The 18,028-nt window shown below is 42.6% G+C and overlaps 2 protein-coding genes across 2 annotated transcripts; both read left to right on the top strand.

Annotated features, from left to right (window-relative positions):
- Positions 1-427: 427 nt before the first annotated feature.
- Positions 428-1,451, top strand: ndufa6 (NADH:ubiquinone oxidoreductase subunit A6). Its single transcript, XM_052550639.1, has 3 exons — positions 428-595; positions 1,063-1,178; positions 1,250-1,451. Exons 1-3 carry the CDS (start codon positions 454-456, stop codon positions 1,379-1,381), a joined length of 390 nt encoding a protein of 129 aa, XP_052406599.1. The 5' UTR covers positions 428-453; the 3' UTR covers positions 1,382-1,451.
- Positions 1,452-7,617: 6,166 nt separating this feature from the next.
- On the top strand, positions 7,618-16,674 carry LOC127952180 (E3 ubiquitin-protein ligase TRIM39-like). Its single transcript, XM_052550574.1, has 6 exons — positions 7,618-8,240; positions 8,742-8,837; positions 9,073-9,303; positions 9,390-9,412; positions 9,483-9,604; positions 15,953-16,674. The coding sequence occupies exons 1-6, from the start codon at positions 7,845-7,847 to the stop codon at positions 16,444-16,446; spliced, it is 1,362 nt and encodes a 453-aa protein (XP_052406534.1). The 5' UTR covers positions 7,618-7,844; the 3' UTR covers positions 16,447-16,674.
- The last annotated feature ends 1,354 nt before the right edge of the window (positions 16,675-18,028 follow it).

Genomic DNA, 18,028 nt, shown 5'->3' with positions numbered 1-18,028 from the left:
GTATCCTGAGGTCTTCTGTGAACGAACGCGTTTAGTCCTAATCCTGTCTTCTTCATATCACTCACTGAAAAACCTGAAATGTGTGTTAATTACTCAGTCCCTCCAGTTTTCACCAAACAGCGACTACTACAGAATTAACAAAATGGCATGTTTGACCTCATAATTTAACATCAAAAGAACATTATAACAGAATAACAGTTGTTGACACATTAGTCTGATATAGATACACATAAATGATGAATAAACAAGCTTCCTGCATGTTGTATGCGGAAAATGTATGACTATTGTAGATCGATATGATGTAATTATAGAAATAACAGTAAACTGTGGACTTTATGTGAATGTCCGCTACAGCCTCTGTACCGGATGTTTTGATTGCGCAGTTCCGCTCCGCGCCGGAAGGAGGCGCTGCTTCGGCTTTGAAGCGCATGCGCAGAGCAGCAGCGCAGTTTAATGATGGCGTCCAGCGCAGCGACTCGCACCGGAGCCGCCGCCGTTAAAGCCGTTAAACCGATCTTCAGCCGCGACCTGAGTGAAGCCAGGCGCAGGGCCCGAGAGCTCTACCGGGCCTGGTACCGAGAGGTGCCCAACACAGGTACACACACACACACACACCGAGACAGAGAGAGAGAGAGCCGAGTCAAGGTCACACACACAACATAAACAAACACTCCGATAAACAGTCGCTGTTTCTGGTTAAATTCCTCTGTCTAAATGAACTGTAAATGATTCATTAGTGAATCGATTGAGTTCTTTGTTAAAGAATTGAAGTTTGCCGTGTGTAACAACAGTATGCAGTAACATCTCGAGTGTCCATCACTCAGATTACAGTATAACTGATGTTCTTCTAGTGATATTGTTTTTAAGAAGCACAGCGATAGTTTGTTCTCATGCTGTGTCCAGTACACACTCCTCACACTGCAGTACAGTAGAACCTGAATGAACACCGCTGGGCTGATCACGGGACTTGAGCTAGATTATCAGGAGTCATCTGTCACAATATCACCAATCTCTCTGATTATCTCCTCTGTACTTGTGTGTGTGTGTGTGTGTGTGTTCCAGTGCACTCGTTCCAGCTGGACATCACGCCGCAGCAGGGTCATGAGAAGCTGAGGGAGATGTTCGACAGGAACAGACACGTGACGGACCCCCGCGTCATCGACCTGCTGGTCATCAAGGTGTGTGTGTGTGTGTGTGTGTGTCTGTGTGTGTGTATGATCTGATCACTCACTCTGTGTGTGTGTTTCAGGGGAAGATGGAGCTGGAGGAGACCATCAACATCTGGAAGCAGAAGACACACATCATGCGCTTCTTCCACGAGACCGAATCCCAGCGTCCCAACGACTTCCTGTCCAAGTTCTACCACGGACACGACGCCTGACCCCTGACCCCGGAGTGTGTGGTGATATATTCTTCTTCTGGACTGTAAATAAACCCTGATGCTGAAGCTCTCTGTGGTCTGTGTGTGTTTCATTGAGTCTGGATCATTGTTTCATCAGATGTGTGTGTGTGTCTGTCTCTCAGTGCACTCTCACATCCTTACACGGGATGCACATTGCACGCACACACTCACACTCTCTCTCTCACACACACACGTGTCCCTGCAGCACAAGACACATGTATTAATTCAATTCAAATTCAAAAAAGCTTTATTGTCTATCCCCACAGGGGTAGAAAATTGTCTTTAGACAAGAGGCTCAACAAACAATATACAACTATCAATACACAGCTAACAACTATACAATACAACAGACAACCACACAATTTAAGATAACCCCCTCACCTATTTCCTATTTAAAATGTCAACGGCCGTCGGGATAAAAGACTTCTTATATTTGGCCTTTTTTGCCAAAGGTACTTTAAATCGTCTACCAGACGGAAGTAAATCAAATGAGCTGTGCAGAGGATGGGTAGAGTCTGTCACAATAGTACTTTGCCCTTTATTCCATCCGGCCCTGATGCCTTTTGGGGTTTGACTTCCATTAAAAAAGTCCAGAGTTCATTTAAATGGTCATCATTAAAACGGGCATAAAACTGATTCAGTTCAGTAGCAAAGCTGGCAGAGTCAGGGCATTGGATACTGTGTTGCTTCTGATTTCTTCCCATCACAGTATTTAGGCCCTGCCATGCCATCCGTGCATTCCCCATTGTAAACTTTTCCTCTACCTTGCGTTTATATTGCTGTTTGGCCTGCTTAATTTTTAGCTTCAGATCTTTCTGTAATTTGTTAAAACCATATCTATCTCCATTTAAAAAAGCTATTTTTTAAGATTTAAAAAATGTTTCAGATCCTTTGTAACCCAAGGCTTATTGTTAGGCTAACACCTCACATTTTTTACAGGAATGACACTGTCAACACAGAAATCTACGTACCTAGATATGGAAGCATTTAGCATATCTACATAATTTCCACAATCCTTAACAAATACATCCCAATCTGTTACTTCAAAACATCCTCTTAGTTTTTCAGTGGATTCAAAGTCCCATACCTGGACAATCCTAGTTTGCACTTTCTCAGTTTTTAATTTTTGTTTATATCGAGGAAGAAGCAGAACAGCAGAACGACCAAGAGGCGGACGTGCCTTGGAGATGTAAGCACTTGGTATATTTCCATAGCACAAGTCCAATGTTTTTTCCATTAGTAGAAATAGACAAAAATACATTGAACGAGTCACAATGATCCATTTCTCTTTTATGACAAAAATCATTAGGATATTAAGTAAAGATCATGTTCCATGAAGATATTTATTACTGTAAATATATCAAAACTTCATTTTTGATCAGTAATATGCATTGCTAAGAACTTCATTTGGACAACTTTAAAGATGATTTTCTCAATATTTAGATTGTTTTGCTCCCTCAGATTCCAGGACATCAACACTGTGAACATTATGATCTGTTATTATGATCTAAATCATCTGTTTTCTGTGTGAATCTGTGTTAAAGTGTAATGTATTTCTGTGATGCTCCGCTGTATTTTCAGCATCATTCCTCCAGTCTTCAGTGTCACATGATCTTCAGAAATCAGAATAATATGATGATTTACTGCTCAAGAAACATTTCTGATTATTATCAGTGTTGAACACAGTTGTGCTGTCAATGTTTAATATAGGTTGTAGTCTCAAAAAATGATAACTTTTAATTTCTACAATTTACCTCTCGACACATTTTGACTTTATTATTGGCATATTTCAACTTTATGTTCCCCAAGTATAACCTTAAGAAAAAGTAGTATACTTCATGTTTAATTTATTTAAAGTATTTTAATTTATTAAAGAGCCAGTAAGATGAAAATTCTAAACTTCCTATCACTGTTTATAAGTCCTGAACATTAGGTTTAAATCCATCCAAGTTTAAAAAACATTGTCATTTTGTCAAAATATCATTTTAAAATTACCTCAATTCTCAGAGATCCCCAAACGGTTCGCGCGAAGCTGTTCAAAAGATTCAGTTTCCTTAAACCCACCTTTCGGTATCATACTGTGTTCTGATTGGTCAACTGACATTTTGAAACTGACACTGTCAGTTTTGATTGGTTGTTCCGCACACAACTTCACAGTAAACAAAGTGTTAGCATCTGTTTGGGGTGAATTATGTCTTATTCCTCTCACCGCGAAGCAAACAGTGAAATAAAAAACTTGAACAGTCTCGTTGCTTTTTCTTCTGTGTGTGTGTATTCAAGCTGCACGCTTCAGTTTGAATCTGAATAGCGCGTTCAGCGCGGGGGCGTGGTCACATTAGATATAATGAAGGGAGACATGAAAAACAGACATCGCGTTGTTTTCATATGGATTACTTTATCACAGAATATCTGTTTTTCGGCAGCACTTGTTTAGTTTTAAAGTAGACATGTCAAGCTTTCTATAGAGCGTTCAGCGCGGGGGCGTGGTCACATTAGATATAATGAAGGGAGACATGAAAAACAGACATCGCGTTGTTTACTTTATCACAGAATATCTGTTAGCAGCACTTGTTACACTTCATTTTAATGACGAGTTTGTACATGACGATCAGCACAAACAAAGGCTGCAGACAGCACACTTACTGATAAGATGCTCGGGAGAAAACAGACACATAACTTCATAATCATACTTCGCGTTTATGGCCAAATGCTTTGAAAATACCGCTGTACTCACCGAGATTAGAAAAGCAGTCATCAGTGAAATGTTGTGAACACAACAAAAGGGATTTGTTGTACTGCTCTGGTATTGTGCTGAAAATGAATTTTAGCCATTGGTTCTTCTGATCTTCATTCTTTGGCAGTGAAAATAAAACAAACTTGCCTTTACAATTAAAAACCTTGACATGATGCTATCACACCAAACAGAGCGTCAGTGTGGGGGGGGGGGCAGGTCAGAGGTCAGTTTCTCCAAAGATGGTAGGTGGAGATTATTATGCAAAGTGTACCTAATGACGTACATAGAGATGGGCAAAAGATTTGAAATCTATAACGACTCGTTTCAGTGATTCAGAGTCGACTCCTTTTTTACCGTCGGTTTATCCGTAACTATAGTATGATCGCTGCCCCACTCACTGCCCTCACATCTGTCAGAGTCCGTTTTCTCTGGACAGAGGAGGCTCAAGCCGCTTTCGATCACCTTAAGTCCCTTTTTACATCTGCGCCTATCCTAAAGACTCCCGACATATCCAGACAGTTCATTGTGGAGGTAGACGCGTCGGAGGTGGGCGTGGGAGCCGTCCTCTCCCAGCGCTCACCCTCTGATGAGAAGATTCACCTCTGCGCTTATTTTTCACATCGTCTAACCCCCGCTGAGCGCAACTATGACGTTGGCAATCGCGAGCTATTGGCTATCCGTCTAGCCTTAGGAGAGTGGCATCACTGGCTCGAGGGCGCACCTGTTCCGTTCATTGTGTGGACAGATCATAGAAATTTAGAATACATCCGTTCCGTTAAGCGACTCAACGCTCGACAGGCTCGCTGGGCTCTTTTTTCACTCGTTTCGACTTTTCAATCTCCTACCGCCCAAGTTCTAAGAACCTTAAGCCAGATGCACTTTCGCGACTGTTCACTTCGCCAGAGGTCGTCCCCACGGAGGAGAGGATCCTCCCTCAGAACAGAGTGGTGGGTGCAGCCGTCTGGGGAATTGAACGATTAGTCAAACGCTCTCTGGCCCACTCCGTCACTCCCCGTCTTTGTCCTAAGGGCCTTTTATTCATTCCTTCCGCCCGTCTCGCCTTCCTCCAGACAACCAGATAACCGGACGTCTCCTCCGTAGTCTTGCCTTCCGTTATCCCGCCACCTGGTCAGAGCAGCTTCCCTGGGCAGAGTACGCTCATAATTCCCCCCTGTCCTCTGCTACAGGTTTATCCCCTTTTGAGTGCTGTCTCGGTTATCAACCTCTTCGGTTATCTTCTCCTCGCAAGAGGCTGACTCTAGGGTTCCGTCCGTCACTGCCTTTATTCAACACGCTAAACGCACTTGGAGAAGGGTCAGATCCGTCCTGTCCAAGACCCATTCTCGTACTCGGCGAGCCGCTAATAAGCGTCGAGTTAAGAGCCCCCGCTATTCCGTTGGCTAGAGGGTTTGGCTATCCACCCTTAATATTCCCCTTTAGGCTTTGTCGCGTAAACTAGCTCCCAAATTCATCGGTCCGTTTCGCGTCCTTAAGGTTCTTAGCCCTGTTTCAGTCAGACTCAAATTACATTCCAACCTCCGGCGCATTCACCCTGTCTTTCACGTGTCGTATATTAAACCTGTTGTCCGGTCCCCCCCCCCCCTCCCCATTCTGACACCCCTCCTATCCGCATTGAGGGTGCTCCTGACTATAGGGTTCGCAAGCTCCTCGATGTTAGACCGCGGGGCCGTGGTCACCAGTTCTTGATCGATTGGGAGGGATACGGTCCTGAGGAGAGACCTGGCTTTCCTTTCCTCTGCTCTTTTTCAGATTATTGCCTGATGTTGTTTACCCATAACCTTTCTCCTTACCTCTGTGTAGTCCAGTGGTGTCATGTCCTATCTGAGGAGTCAACATGATTTACTGCCTTATCACCTTGCCTCTGCTCTGTTCATCCTCCAGTAACGTGAGTGGTCCGCGGTTGGTGTATCCGTGCTCTGAACGCACCCAGCCGCTCTCTGTCTCTCTCTGCCTCCCGGGATTTCCCGTGGCCGGTCCAGTCTGCAGTTTTCTGTTCCTTCTCTGTAAAAGACCTTCTGTTCCTGTGGGGCTGAGACTACTATCAGTTGGAGTTATAACCCAGAGACTTTGTGTTGGATCAATCTGCTTACACAGCTACCTGTGTTTCCTTTGAATACTGTGATTCTTCATTAAAGACTGTTAAATCGCCTTTTGCTCTTGGGTCCTCTCTCTATTCATGACAGTAACTTGCTGATCATGCTAGAAACATGCTAGTCACTTGTTAATCATGCCAATCACATGCTAATCAGGAGAGAAATAGGCTAGTGACATGCTAGTAACTTGCTAGTTATACAAGCAACATGGAAGTAGCATGCTAGCAATGTGCTTGTTATAATCAGCCTTCTCTAGTTATTTATTTTATAAATAGCCTACTTATTATAATTAGTGCTCCTGCATCAGGGGACGTCATTTTACCATACTGCAAAGACACTGAAAAGACGTCTTTTGGACATACTTTTGGGTGGGGTTTGGGCTTTACAAGACATTGTGCCCAGGAGCCTCTGAATTCTTAACATGTAAGGGGTTTTATTATTTCATTTCTATTGTTCACGCAAAGAAAGAACGTATAGCTTTTCTTGTCTCTGTTGCTGCTGTCATGTTGTTTAGACGCTGTGTGTTTGGTTGTGAAAGTGAAGCTACTTTGTTTGTTCTTCCAAAAGAGGACACGACTAGAAATCTGTGGTTAAGTTGTATTTCAACACTGTTCCAGAACAGTTCAACCCAAATATTCATATATGTTCTGCTCATTTTATGGAGGACTGTTTCCTGGTCATGGGAGAGAAGACTACAATGCCGGTACAGTTCTGACTTACAGTCTTGTGTCATTAAAATCTGCAATTATGTCCTCAATGGATGCAACAATGTCGTTTATAATGGGTTTGAATGTTTTTGTCTTGGCGCTCTGGGACACACATCACAGTATAGTGAGGGGTGTAACATTTCTGTCACACGCTTGGAGTATTCAGCCAATCACAACGCACTGAATAGCTGGCCAATCAGAGCACACCTCACTTTTCAGAACAATGAGATTTGTAAAAATGTATGTGTTTCAGAAGGAGGGCCATAGCAGAGGGACTATAATGTGCAGTATGTGGAAAAAAAATAAAGTTTTTTTTATTTTTATTTAAACCACATAAACACATTTCATCACACCAAATAATGTTCTTTTTAGCAACATCATATGACCCCTTAAACATTTGTGTATTCTTCATTGTTCTTTTGTGTGTGTGTGCGTGTCTGTGTGTGTGTGTGTGTCTGTGTGTGTGTGTGTGTGTGTGCATGTGTGAGTGTGTGTGTGTGTGTGTGTGTGTGTGTTTTATAGCAGTTTATTTGAACGTTTCAAAGTTCATTTTGAATGCAATTTGTTAAGATTTTACCTGAAGAAATTCTTATGTTCCTGTCAGACTTGTTTAAACACAGTCATGTGATCATAAGCTCCTCACTCTCACAGCTCTTACCAGGAAGAGACTGACGTGTTATTTCTGCTTCTCTCACACTGACTCTCTTCTCTACTGACAAAAACAATAAAGAACCAGCCATCAGTGAAGAACCAAGAGAAACACTTTACAGAAGGATCTTTATGGAGTTTGGTTCTGAATAGATATTAGATATTTGTGATTCTCGAGGGGATTTGTTTTTCAAACTGTCATAAGTAAAGTTTAGATCATTGGAGCTCTAAGAGTGAAAATGGCTTCTCTATCTGAAGATGATTTTTCTTGTCCTGTATGTAAGGAAATCTTCAAGAATCCTGTTCTTTTATCATGTAGTCACAGTGTCTGTAAAGAGTGTCTTCAACAGTTCTGGAGAATTAAGAAAACTCAGGAGTGTCCCGTCTGCAGGAGAAGATCATCAAGAGACCTTCCTCCATTAAATCTTGTGTTAAAAAACTTGTGTGAGTCGTTCCTGAAGGAGAGAAATGAGGTTCGTTCATCAGGATCTGAGGAGATCTGCAGTTTACACCGTGAGAAACTCAAACTCTTCTGTCTGGAGGACAAACAGCCGGTGTGTTTAGTGTGTGTTAACTCTCAGAAACACGACAATAACACATTCAGACCCATCGATAAAGTGGTTTCATCATATAAGGTGAGAAAAATGGCTTTTAGCCAGCTTCATGTTGTTATAAAAGTCCTGTTTAAGTGTTTGATCAGATCTGATCAGATCTGGTTGTGTTTAGTTCAGCTGAACTCCGTTATCAATAAAGTTATAACTTTGTGTTCACTCAGGTTGCCTTTGTTTTATGGAAGATTTTAATTTCTGAATTAATTTTATATGAGATTGTATGAGAAATTAGGATGGGGCAAATTCATGTTATTATAAAAGTAATCAGGCCCAGTTGGTGTTGGATAACTATTTTTGCTTCAGTAAATAACTTTGTCAGTTACAAACTGTGCTTTGTGTTCACTCAGGTTGTGTTTTTATGACAGGTTTTAATTTCTAAATTAATTCAGTATGAGATGTTCACAAAAACAGAAGAAATCTGGATGGGGCAAATACTTTTGCACTGCATTATATGATAATATCACTGTATCGTCTTTTGCTTTGTTACTGTAATCTGGTGTTTTATGTGTTTTTATTTAATTCTAGGAGGAGCTCAATACAGCACTGAAGTCCTTACAGGACAAACTTCAACACAATGAAAACATTAAAGGAGAGTTTGAGAAAACAGCTGAACACATCAAGGTGAGGAAACAGAATCCAGAGTAATTTTCATTACAGCTGTAGATCACTATATACAGTTATGGTCTGATATATTTAATATAATGGACTCCAGTTGATTATTTGTGTAAATGAGGATCATCAATCTTCTTCTGGATCTGTTATATGTCTGTCTCTGAGTTTCTCTCAGATCTGAATGATGTGATTGTGTTGATGTGTGTTGATGGAGACGATTGAAGTGAATGTGGTTTGATTTCAGTCTCAAGCTGAGCACACAGAGCGTCAGATTAAACAGCAGTTTGAGAAGCTTCATCAGTTTCTCAGAGATGAAGAAGAAGCTACAATCACTGCACTGAGAGAGGAAGAGGAGCAGAAGAAGCAGATGATGAAGGAGAAGCTGGAGGAGATGAACAGACACATCTCAGCTCTTTCACACACAATCAAAGACACGGAGGAGAAGATGAGAGCCAGTGACGTCTGCTTTCTGAAGGTCTGATTTCAGATCATACACTGATTGATTGATGTATGATTGATTGATTGATAGATTGATCAATGTTCGTTGTGTTTGTTCTGCAGGAGTTTCCGGTCTCGATGGAAAGGTGAGTGATCTTCTCTCTCTCTGCTTCTGATCCAGAGTCACTTCAGTTCTGATCCTGAATGTTCTTCCAGAGTCCAGATCTCATCACAGCTGGATCCACAGACTCCTTCTGGAGCTTTGATTCATGTGCCACGTTACTTGGGGAACCTGTCCTTCAGAGTCTGGAAGAAGATGCAGGACATCGTCCAGAACAGTGAGTCTGACTGCAGAAGATCTGAGCTTCATACACACACACTGGAAATGATGCAATATTGACAGATTTCAGCATGATCTGTGAAGAACCTGATCATCTACTGCACCAAAATCAGCAGCTCACTTCTAGAAATAATCAATCCCACAATTCAGTGCGCTTCACTTTCATTTTCAGTCTCACGAAACACACAGAAGTGATTTCAGCAGTTTTTAACACTCTTTATTTGATCAGACGAACAGAAACAATTCTACACACTAATTTTTCCATTTGTGCGGTATGGTGCAGATGGCAGGAAGGGTTTTAAAGAAAATTTCTGCACGAAAGCCTTTAAATGACAAAAGTACAAAGAAAGCACAAGTAAAAAAAAAAACTAAGCTCACAGTTCACATTTTTAGAGTCTTTGTGGGGATCTACTATCATTTGCAATAAGAGACAGACTAAACCAGTTTTCACTCCCTCCAGAAAGTTTGGCTATTTTTGCGGCTAATGTGAGTACATTTTCCCACCCTTTACTCTTTGGACTTGTAGGGAGGAACAAAAGTAATGGGAAGCTTTGTTGGACGGAATGCGGCAATACATTTATTTCACCTCATTTATCTTTTTTTCATAATTTTTGGAAGTCATAGGTCTAAGTAAAACTGAAAACGTATGTATCATTAATTTAAATAGGTTACTTACCTTGAAATGTTTCAATTAACAGGCAGAAATTCGATTGTTGCAATTCTTCCTTCACGAAAAAGTCCATTGTCCAAAATATATGTATAAACACATTTAGTACAACACATTTCAAAAACATGTCAATCAATCTAGCTTCATAAGAGAAATTGCTGTGATTATAGGGTATTCTGATAGATGCATAACAATATTCAATTTGAATAAACCATTAAAACACTTTTACTGTACCATTAATTGGTGCTGGTGCGCTAAGACTAAATTGACTTCTGTTTTACGCTGCCGTCTTAAGGGTTGGTTGTAGGAGTAACGTTATGTTATGTAAATTTGCGGCACTGTTATAAATTTTCGCTGAAAGAGCGGATTGCCTCACAACTGCGCGCTTTTCTTTCGTCTGGGTTTTGAACTTTTATAACAGAAAATTGCAGGTTCATTCAAACGATTCTCACGGAGTCTGTCTGTCGCATGACTGATGTGTGAGCTCAGCTGGCTAGAGCAGCTTTTCACTGGTTCGATCCGATAAATGGTCCGTGTGGCTTTTCTAGCTTAATTCTAATGATTTCGTCAAACTTTCACATTTCCCCAGACATTTTTATTAACTTTAAGTAATACTTGTCTAAAAAGTTTTGCAGCTAATCTTTTAATGTATTAATGCTGGCGAACAAACAAGAATAGCATTCATTTACAATCAATCTGATTCTATGGGGGAAACTGTCACGCTGTCTAGTCTCTGTTTCCCTGGGTGTCCACTAGTGGGGTCACTTCTCCTTAGGCACTTCACCATAGGCAATATAATTCCTCTAGTCTGGTCTTGTCTTCACAGTAATTGCACCAGGTGCAGGAAATCTATTGTCATTAGCTTCCTTATAAATACCTGTCTTTCCCTGTTGTTTGTATGGAGTCCTTACCCTTCGTGTTACTAATGTTCTCGTCTCCCGAGATTTACCCTTGCCTTCTCGTCCTCTGAGTTCCCGTTCCTTTCCTTCCTGTTCCCTCTTTTGTTTTGTTTGTTTTCCTGGACTGTTTATTTGGATACCCTATATTGATTAATAAACCTTACCTGCAATTGGATCTCTCCCTCTCCCTGTGTCCCTCTGGTGCACGATCGTCACAGAAGGACTCCATCACAAAAGATCCAGCAGTATGTCTAATCATATTTCCTCCCCAGTCACCGAGCGGGTGAGGAATGGTTTTGAGGGTACCCGCCTGGTAGTGTTCCGTGGAACCAGGGGAGGTCGCTCAGGAGTGAATTCGAGAGGAGGTCTGGCAGCGATCTCCACTATGGCCTCCCGTTGACCCGGGGTTCGGATGGGAGCTGCCGTTTCCCCATTATGGACAGAGAGGGGAGAGGAGGCGCAAATCGGCTGTGCCAGTGCCGCTGCACAAGATGGCCGCCAACTCAGCGCTGCTGCGCAGCATGGCCGCCAACCCAGCATGGCCGCCAACCCAGCACCACGAGCACAAGATGGCCGCCAGCTCAGCGTCACGAGTCAAGATGGCCGCCAGCCCAGCTCCACAGCACAAGATGGCCGCTGGCCCAGCACCACTGCCCAGGATGGCCGCAGGTCCAGCGACACTGCACAAGATGGCCGTCAACCCAGCGCCAGGAGCCAAGATGGACGCCAACACAGCACCACAGCACAAAGTGGTCACCAGCCTAGTGCCACGGTGCAAGATGGCCGCCAGCTCAGCGACAACGCCCAAGATGGCCGCTGAGACGTTTTTGGATTATTTCTCCATGCTGTCAAAGATCCTAGAGATTCCCGGGAGTGTTAACGTAACGTCTGTCGATCCAGAGACTGTTCGCGCCACGTCAGCTGAGCCAGCACCACAGTACAAGATGGCCACCAACCCAGCGCCACTGCACAAGGCGGCCGCCAGCCCGCAGCCACTGCAGAGGATAGCAGCTACAGAGGGTTTTCTGGAGTTGAGTCAGGTTCCGGTTGACCTTCCAGAGTCAAGTCATATTCCTGTTGACCCTCCAGAGTTGAGTCAGATTTCTGTTAACCTTCCAGAGTCGAGTCAGGTGCCTGTTGACTTTCCAGAGTTGAGTCAGGTTCCGGTTGACCCTCCAGAGTCGAGTCAGGTGTTCATGGACCCTCCAGAGTCAGGGTTAGTCACCGTCGACCTTCCAGAGTTAGGGTTAGTTACCGTTGACCTTCCAGAGTCAGGGCTAGTTCCTGTTGACCTTCCAGAGTTGAGTCAAATTCCAGTTGACTATCCAGAGTCGAGTCAGGCTCCTGTTGACCATCCAGAGTCAAGTCACTTTCCAGTTGATCCTCCTGAATCAAGTCAGATTCCTGTTGACCTTCCAGAGTTGGGTCAGGTGCCCATTGACCCTCCAAAGTCGAGTCTGGTGCTCATGGACCCTTCAGAGTTGAGTCAGGTGCTCATGGACCCTCCAGAGTCAGGGTTAGTCACCATCGACCTTCCAGAGCCAGGGTTAGACACCGCCGACCTTCCAGAGTCAGGGTTAGTCACCGTTGACCTTCCAGAGTCAGGGCTAGTTCCTGTTGACCTTCCAGAGTTGAGTCAGGTGCCCGTTGAATTTTCAGAGTTGAGTCAGGTTCTGGTTGACCCTCCAGAGTTGAGTCAGGGGCTCATGGACCCTCCAGAGTCGAGTCAGGGGCTCATGGACCCTCCAGAGTCGAGTCAGGTGCTCATGGACCCTCCAGAGTCAGGGTTAGTCACCGTCGACCTTCCACAGTCAGGGTTAGTCACCGTTGACCTTCCAGAGTCAGGGTTAGTCACCTTTGATTTTCCAGAATCAGGGCTAGTCACCGTTGACCTTCCAGAGTCAGGACTAGTCACCATTGACCTTCAAGAGTCAGGGCTAGTTACCATGGACTTTCCAGAGTCAAGGCTAGTCACTGTTGACCTTCCAGAGTCAAGTCAAGTCACTGGTGATCTTCAAGGACAGAGTTAAGTCACCGGTGATCTTCATGAACAAAGGCAAGTCACCACTGATCTTCATGAACAAAGGCAAGTCACCATTGATCTTCATGAACAAATACAAGTCACCAATGATCTTCATGAACAAATGTAAGTCACCAATAATCTTCATGAGCAGAGTAAAGTCAGCACCGATCTTCTGGAATCCAGTATAAACACCATGGGATTACCAGAGTTTCGTCACTTCTCTGTGGAACTACTCAAGCCTCTCCTCGCCACTGCACAAGGCGGCCGCCAGCCCGCAGCCACTGCAGAGGATAGCAGCTACAGAGGGTTTTCTGGAGTTGAGTCAGGTTCCGGTTGACCTTCCAGAGTCAAGTCATATTCCTGTTGACCCTCCAGAGTTGAGTCAGATTTCTGTTAACCTTCCAGAGTCGAGTCTTCATGAACAAAGGCAAGTCACCACTGATCTTCATGAACAAAGGCAAGTCACCATTGATCTTCATGAACAAATACAAGTCACCAATGATCTTCATGAACAAATGTAAGTCACCAATAATCTTCATGAGCAGAGTAAAGTCAGCACCGATCTTCTGGAATCCAGTATAAACACCATGGGATTACCAGAGTTTCGTCACTTCTCTGTGGAACTACTCAAGCCTCTCCTCGCCACTGCACAAGGCGGCCGCCAGCCCGCAGCCACTGCAGAGGATAGCAGCTACAGAGGGTTTTCTGGAGTTGAGTCAGGTTCCGGTTGACCTTCCAGAGTCAAGTCATATTCCTGTTGACCCTCCAGAGTTGAGTCAGATTTCTGTTAACCTTCCAGAGTCGAGTCAGGTGCCTGTTGACTTTCCAGAGTTGAGTCAGGTTCCGGTTGACCCTCCAGAGTCGAGTCAGGTGTTCATGGACCCTCCAGAGTCAGGGTTAGTCACCGTCGACCTTCCAGAGTTAGGGTTAGTTACCGTTGACCTTCCAGAGTCAGGGCTAGTTCCTGTTCCTCTGTGGAACTTCCAGAGACTCATCATGTCGCAGTCAAACTCTTTGAGCACCCAACTGTTCCTGTTGTGGTCACGGAGGCTACCCCTAACATGTTCATGTCTTATGTTTCAGACTTGCCCAACCAGACTTGTCCTACCGTTGGCCCGGCTGCACAGATGTGGTGGTCTTCTGCTCCGCCCTGGTGGGCGTCACGTGATGTCCTTCGTGGACTTATGTTTTTGTGTTTTTTTTTTCTGTCTGTCTTCCTCCTAAAGACCTGGCCCTCTGTCCCTCCCCCTGATCCTCCGCTGGTCCACCTCCCTCCTGGGTTTCTAGTCTGTGTCTGTCATTCCGTTTCCCTCTAGGACCTGGCCCTCCATCTCTCCCCCTGATCCTCCGCCAGTCCACCACCCTCCTGGACTCCTTGTTTTGTGTTGCACTTCTCTTGTCTCTGTTTTCCCATTTTACCTGGTTGTCTTGTCTCTGTTTCCCCATTCTACCTGGTCCTCTTGTCTCTGTTTTACCATTTTATCTGGCCCTCCGTCCCTCCCCCTAGTCCTTCGCCGCCCCACCTCCCTCCTAGTCTCTTTGTCTGTTTGGTTTTCGGGTGGAGCATCTTGCAGCTGCTCCGTGGAGGAGGGGGTAATGTCACGCTGTCTAGTCTCGGTTTCCCTGGGTGTCCACTAGTGGGCTCACTTCTCCTTAGGCACTTCACCATAGGCACTATAATTCCTCTAGTCTGTTCCTGTCTTCACAGTAATTGCACTCCAGTTAATTGCACCAGGTGCAGGCAATCTATTGTCATTAGCCTCCTTATAAATACCTGTCTTTCCCTGTTGTTTGTATGGAGTCCTTACCCTTTGTGTTACCAGCGTTCTCGTCTCCTGAGATTTACCCTTGCCTTCTCGTCCTCTGAGTTCCCGTTCCTTTCCTTCCTGTTCCCTCTTTTGTTTGTTTTCCTGGACTGTTTATTTGGATACCCTTTATTGATTAATGAGCCTTACCTGCAATTGGATCTCTCCCTCTCCCTGTGTCACTCTGGTGCACAATCGTCACAGAAACAAACGGACTAAAGGGAATAAAAACGTTTTTAAAATATAAAACATAATCATTAACGTATAAGAAACATTACTTAATGTTATAACAGTTATATACATCATACGATTATATTAACAGTTACTTACCTTACATAATCATGCAGGCTGCCGCTGATGTCCGCGCTGAGTCTCTGACTGGACCGTTAATATTTGAACGGAGTGAAGCGGGAAACATATTTAACCCAACAGTTGGGATATAACTAAAAATAACCCAACGACGAAAAAAAAATGACCCAACAAAATTTAAGATTACCCAATACATTGACCCAATATGTGTAACGCAACGGTTAAGATAAAAACAAAGAAAGTTTTTTTACTGTCTAAAAAACTTTTTATTTTGGTGTTTATATACTACATTGTTTAACAGAATTTTTAATTAGGATTTAATCTTTTTTATTATTTTAATATAAAAACTTTGTATGTTTTTTTTTTTTTATTACTGTAAAAAATCTATTCAGTTTTGTTAATTTTATTTCAAGTAGTGGCTAAAACAATTTTCCTATTAATTTAATGTAATTTTTTTAAAATGCTTTTTTTTTTTTTATTATTCAACGTTTATTTTAATTACTGAATAATTATCAAGTAAAGTGGCTGATACTGATACAGATTTTTTTTATCATATTTAATTATTGTATGTTTGCTTTATAACAAACATATCATCTGTGTTGTGTTCACTCTTGATCATGATCTGTTGATTGTGTGTCATCAGCTCCTGTGATTCTGGATCCAAACACGGCTCATCCACTCCTCGTTCTGTCTGATGATCTGACCAGTGTGACATACATCTTGAACAATCAACATCTTCCTGATAATCCAGAGAGATTTCAGTATTTTTCCTGTGTTCTGGGTTCAGAGGGTTTTAACTCAGGAACACACTGCTGGGATGTGGAGGTTAAAGAGAGTTCACTCTGGATTATAGGAGTAACTACAGCATCAAACCAGAGGAAGGGTTGGGATTTCTATAAGACTGGTGTTTGGTGTGTGTGGTATGGAGTGTCTCCAGGTTCTGGTGTTCGTGTTAAACGTAATCTTGATCGTGTGAGAGTGAATCTGGACTATGACAGAGGAACAGTGTCATTCTCTGATCCTGTAACTAACACGCATCTACACACATTCACAACCTCCTTCACTCACACACTCTTTCCTTTCTTCTGGTGTTATGATTCTTCCTCTCTGAGGATCTTATCGATCAGTAGTCAGTAATCTGTACCTCTGGATCTTCTTACTTCCATCTTTCATCATGTTTCAGTATTTAATCACATGAGTAAGAGATAAGTTCTACAGTTATACTATAATTACAGTTAGATAACGTGAGAAACATCTTAATAACAACCATAACCAGATGCTAGCTCTCATATTTGTAAGTTTTTAGTCTTTCTGCAATATTTCTCTCCCTGATGAATGAGTTTCAATGAAGACTCTTCAGATAATAAAGAGTTTTTTTTGGGGGGGGGGGGGGGGGGGGAGGGGGGGGGGGGGGTTTCTACAGAAGAAAGAAGTGTGTCTCTCAAGAAATGTGATCAAAGATCTCCCATAAAGATGATAACTGGGAAACCACAACAGAAATCCATGGAACAGTAACTGTTGTCTGATTAATCACAAGTGTTTAATGTTTGTAGTCTGATAACGTAATCTGTTAGCAGACCAATTCGATGCCTGTATGTTTTAGTTTTCATATAGAAAAATGTATGATGCATGTGTTGTTCTTGACTTGGAGTAAACATCTTTGGAGTAAACATCTGTTTTGAATCTTGTGATTAAAATGTATTTAATATAAAAAGCCCATAAAGTTCAAACATTATTTTTAATATCACAAACAGAAAATAACTTACATCATACAATGAAACGAATAACGGTATATATCTAAATGACACAAGATTAATGTTCATAAAATGCTTAATGTATCATTATCACTGTTAGGAACGTTACTTTAAAAAAGTAATTAGTTGTAGTTACTCACTACTTGTTCCAAAAAGTAACTGAGTTAGTAACTGAATTACTCTATAATAGAAGTAACTCGTTACCAGGGAAATTAACTATTTGCGTTACTGTTTAAAAAAAAAAAAGTTGCTATATGTCAAAGAATTTGTATTTTTTGAGCAGTTTTAACAAGTCAGTTGAAATGAGTAAAATAAACAGGTGTTCGTACATAACTTTTGATATTTTTTGCACGTCAGCAGACAGCAAGAGTTATATCCTGCACTTCAAGTATTATCTTTGTAAGAAAAGTGTTTTTGGCCACTAGCTTTGTAGGTGCGTGTGTCGTTGTGAGATGCTTCATTAAATTAGAGTTGCTTACAACGGATGTCGACAAAGTCTTCGCTCCTGGTCATAATACACACATTACATGCACGTGTTTGCCTTTGACCACAATGAATTTGAAGTAGTGCTTATATCTCCACCTTGAAAATGCCAACTTTTCATCGGATTGCTCCTGACTCGCCATCTTTGCTGCTGCTGCTGCGAATCTGTTTAGCTGTTGCATGTGTGTGTTTGGCGCAGCTGGCGCGAGTGCTGGCATGTGCGTAAAAACACTGTCTCTGATTGGCTACCATGAAACACATGAATCATAATCGCTTATCTCGTTATTAACCCACCTCCTCACTAGCTGTGTGAGCCAGGGGTGCGTTCGGATTTTACAGTTTATTCAATTAATGCATAGTTACGCACCGCATTTAACGTTCAGTAACGTTAACGGCGTTATAACGACGGGAAAAGTAATTAATTACATTACCCCGTTACTGAAAAAATAAAGACGTTACCTAACGCCATTCTTTTAAATGGC

Source organism: Carassius gibelio, chromosome B3, assembly GCF_023724105.1.
Source record: "Carassius gibelio isolate Cgi1373 ecotype wild population from Czech Republic chromosome B3, carGib1.2-hapl.c, whole genome shotgun sequence".
NCBI classification, from domain to species: Eukaryota; Metazoa; Chordata; class Actinopteri; order Cypriniformes; family Cyprinidae; genus Carassius; species Carassius gibelio.
The sequence above is the reverse complement of the archived record's forward strand: the minus strand, read 5'-3'. Positions and strand labels throughout refer to the sequence as shown.

Coding starts and splice junctions, on each gene's coding strand:
- ndufa6 (XM_052550639.1), top strand. CDS start 454: ATGATGGCGTCCAGCGCAGCGACTCGCACCGGAGCCGCCGCCGTTAAA. Junction 596..1,062: donor CCGAGAGGTGCCCAACACAG/GTACACACACAC, acceptor TGTGTGTTCCAG/TGCACTCGTTCCAGCTGGAC. Junction 1,179..1,249: donor TCGACCTGCTGGTCATCAAG/GTGTGTGTGTGT, acceptor TGTGTGTTTCAG/GGGAAGATGGAGCTGGAGGA.
- LOC127952180 (XM_052550574.1), top strand. CDS start 7,845: ATGGCTTCTCTATCTGAAGATGATTTTTCTTGTCCTGTATGTAAGGAA. Junction 8,838..9,072: donor AAACAGCTGAACACATCAAG/GTGAGGAAACAG, acceptor GTTTGATTTCAG/TCTCAAGCTGAGCACACAGA. Junction 9,304..9,389: donor GTGACGTCTGCTTTCTGAAG/GTCTGATTTCAG, acceptor TTTGTTCTGCAG/GAGTTTCCGGTCTCGATGGA.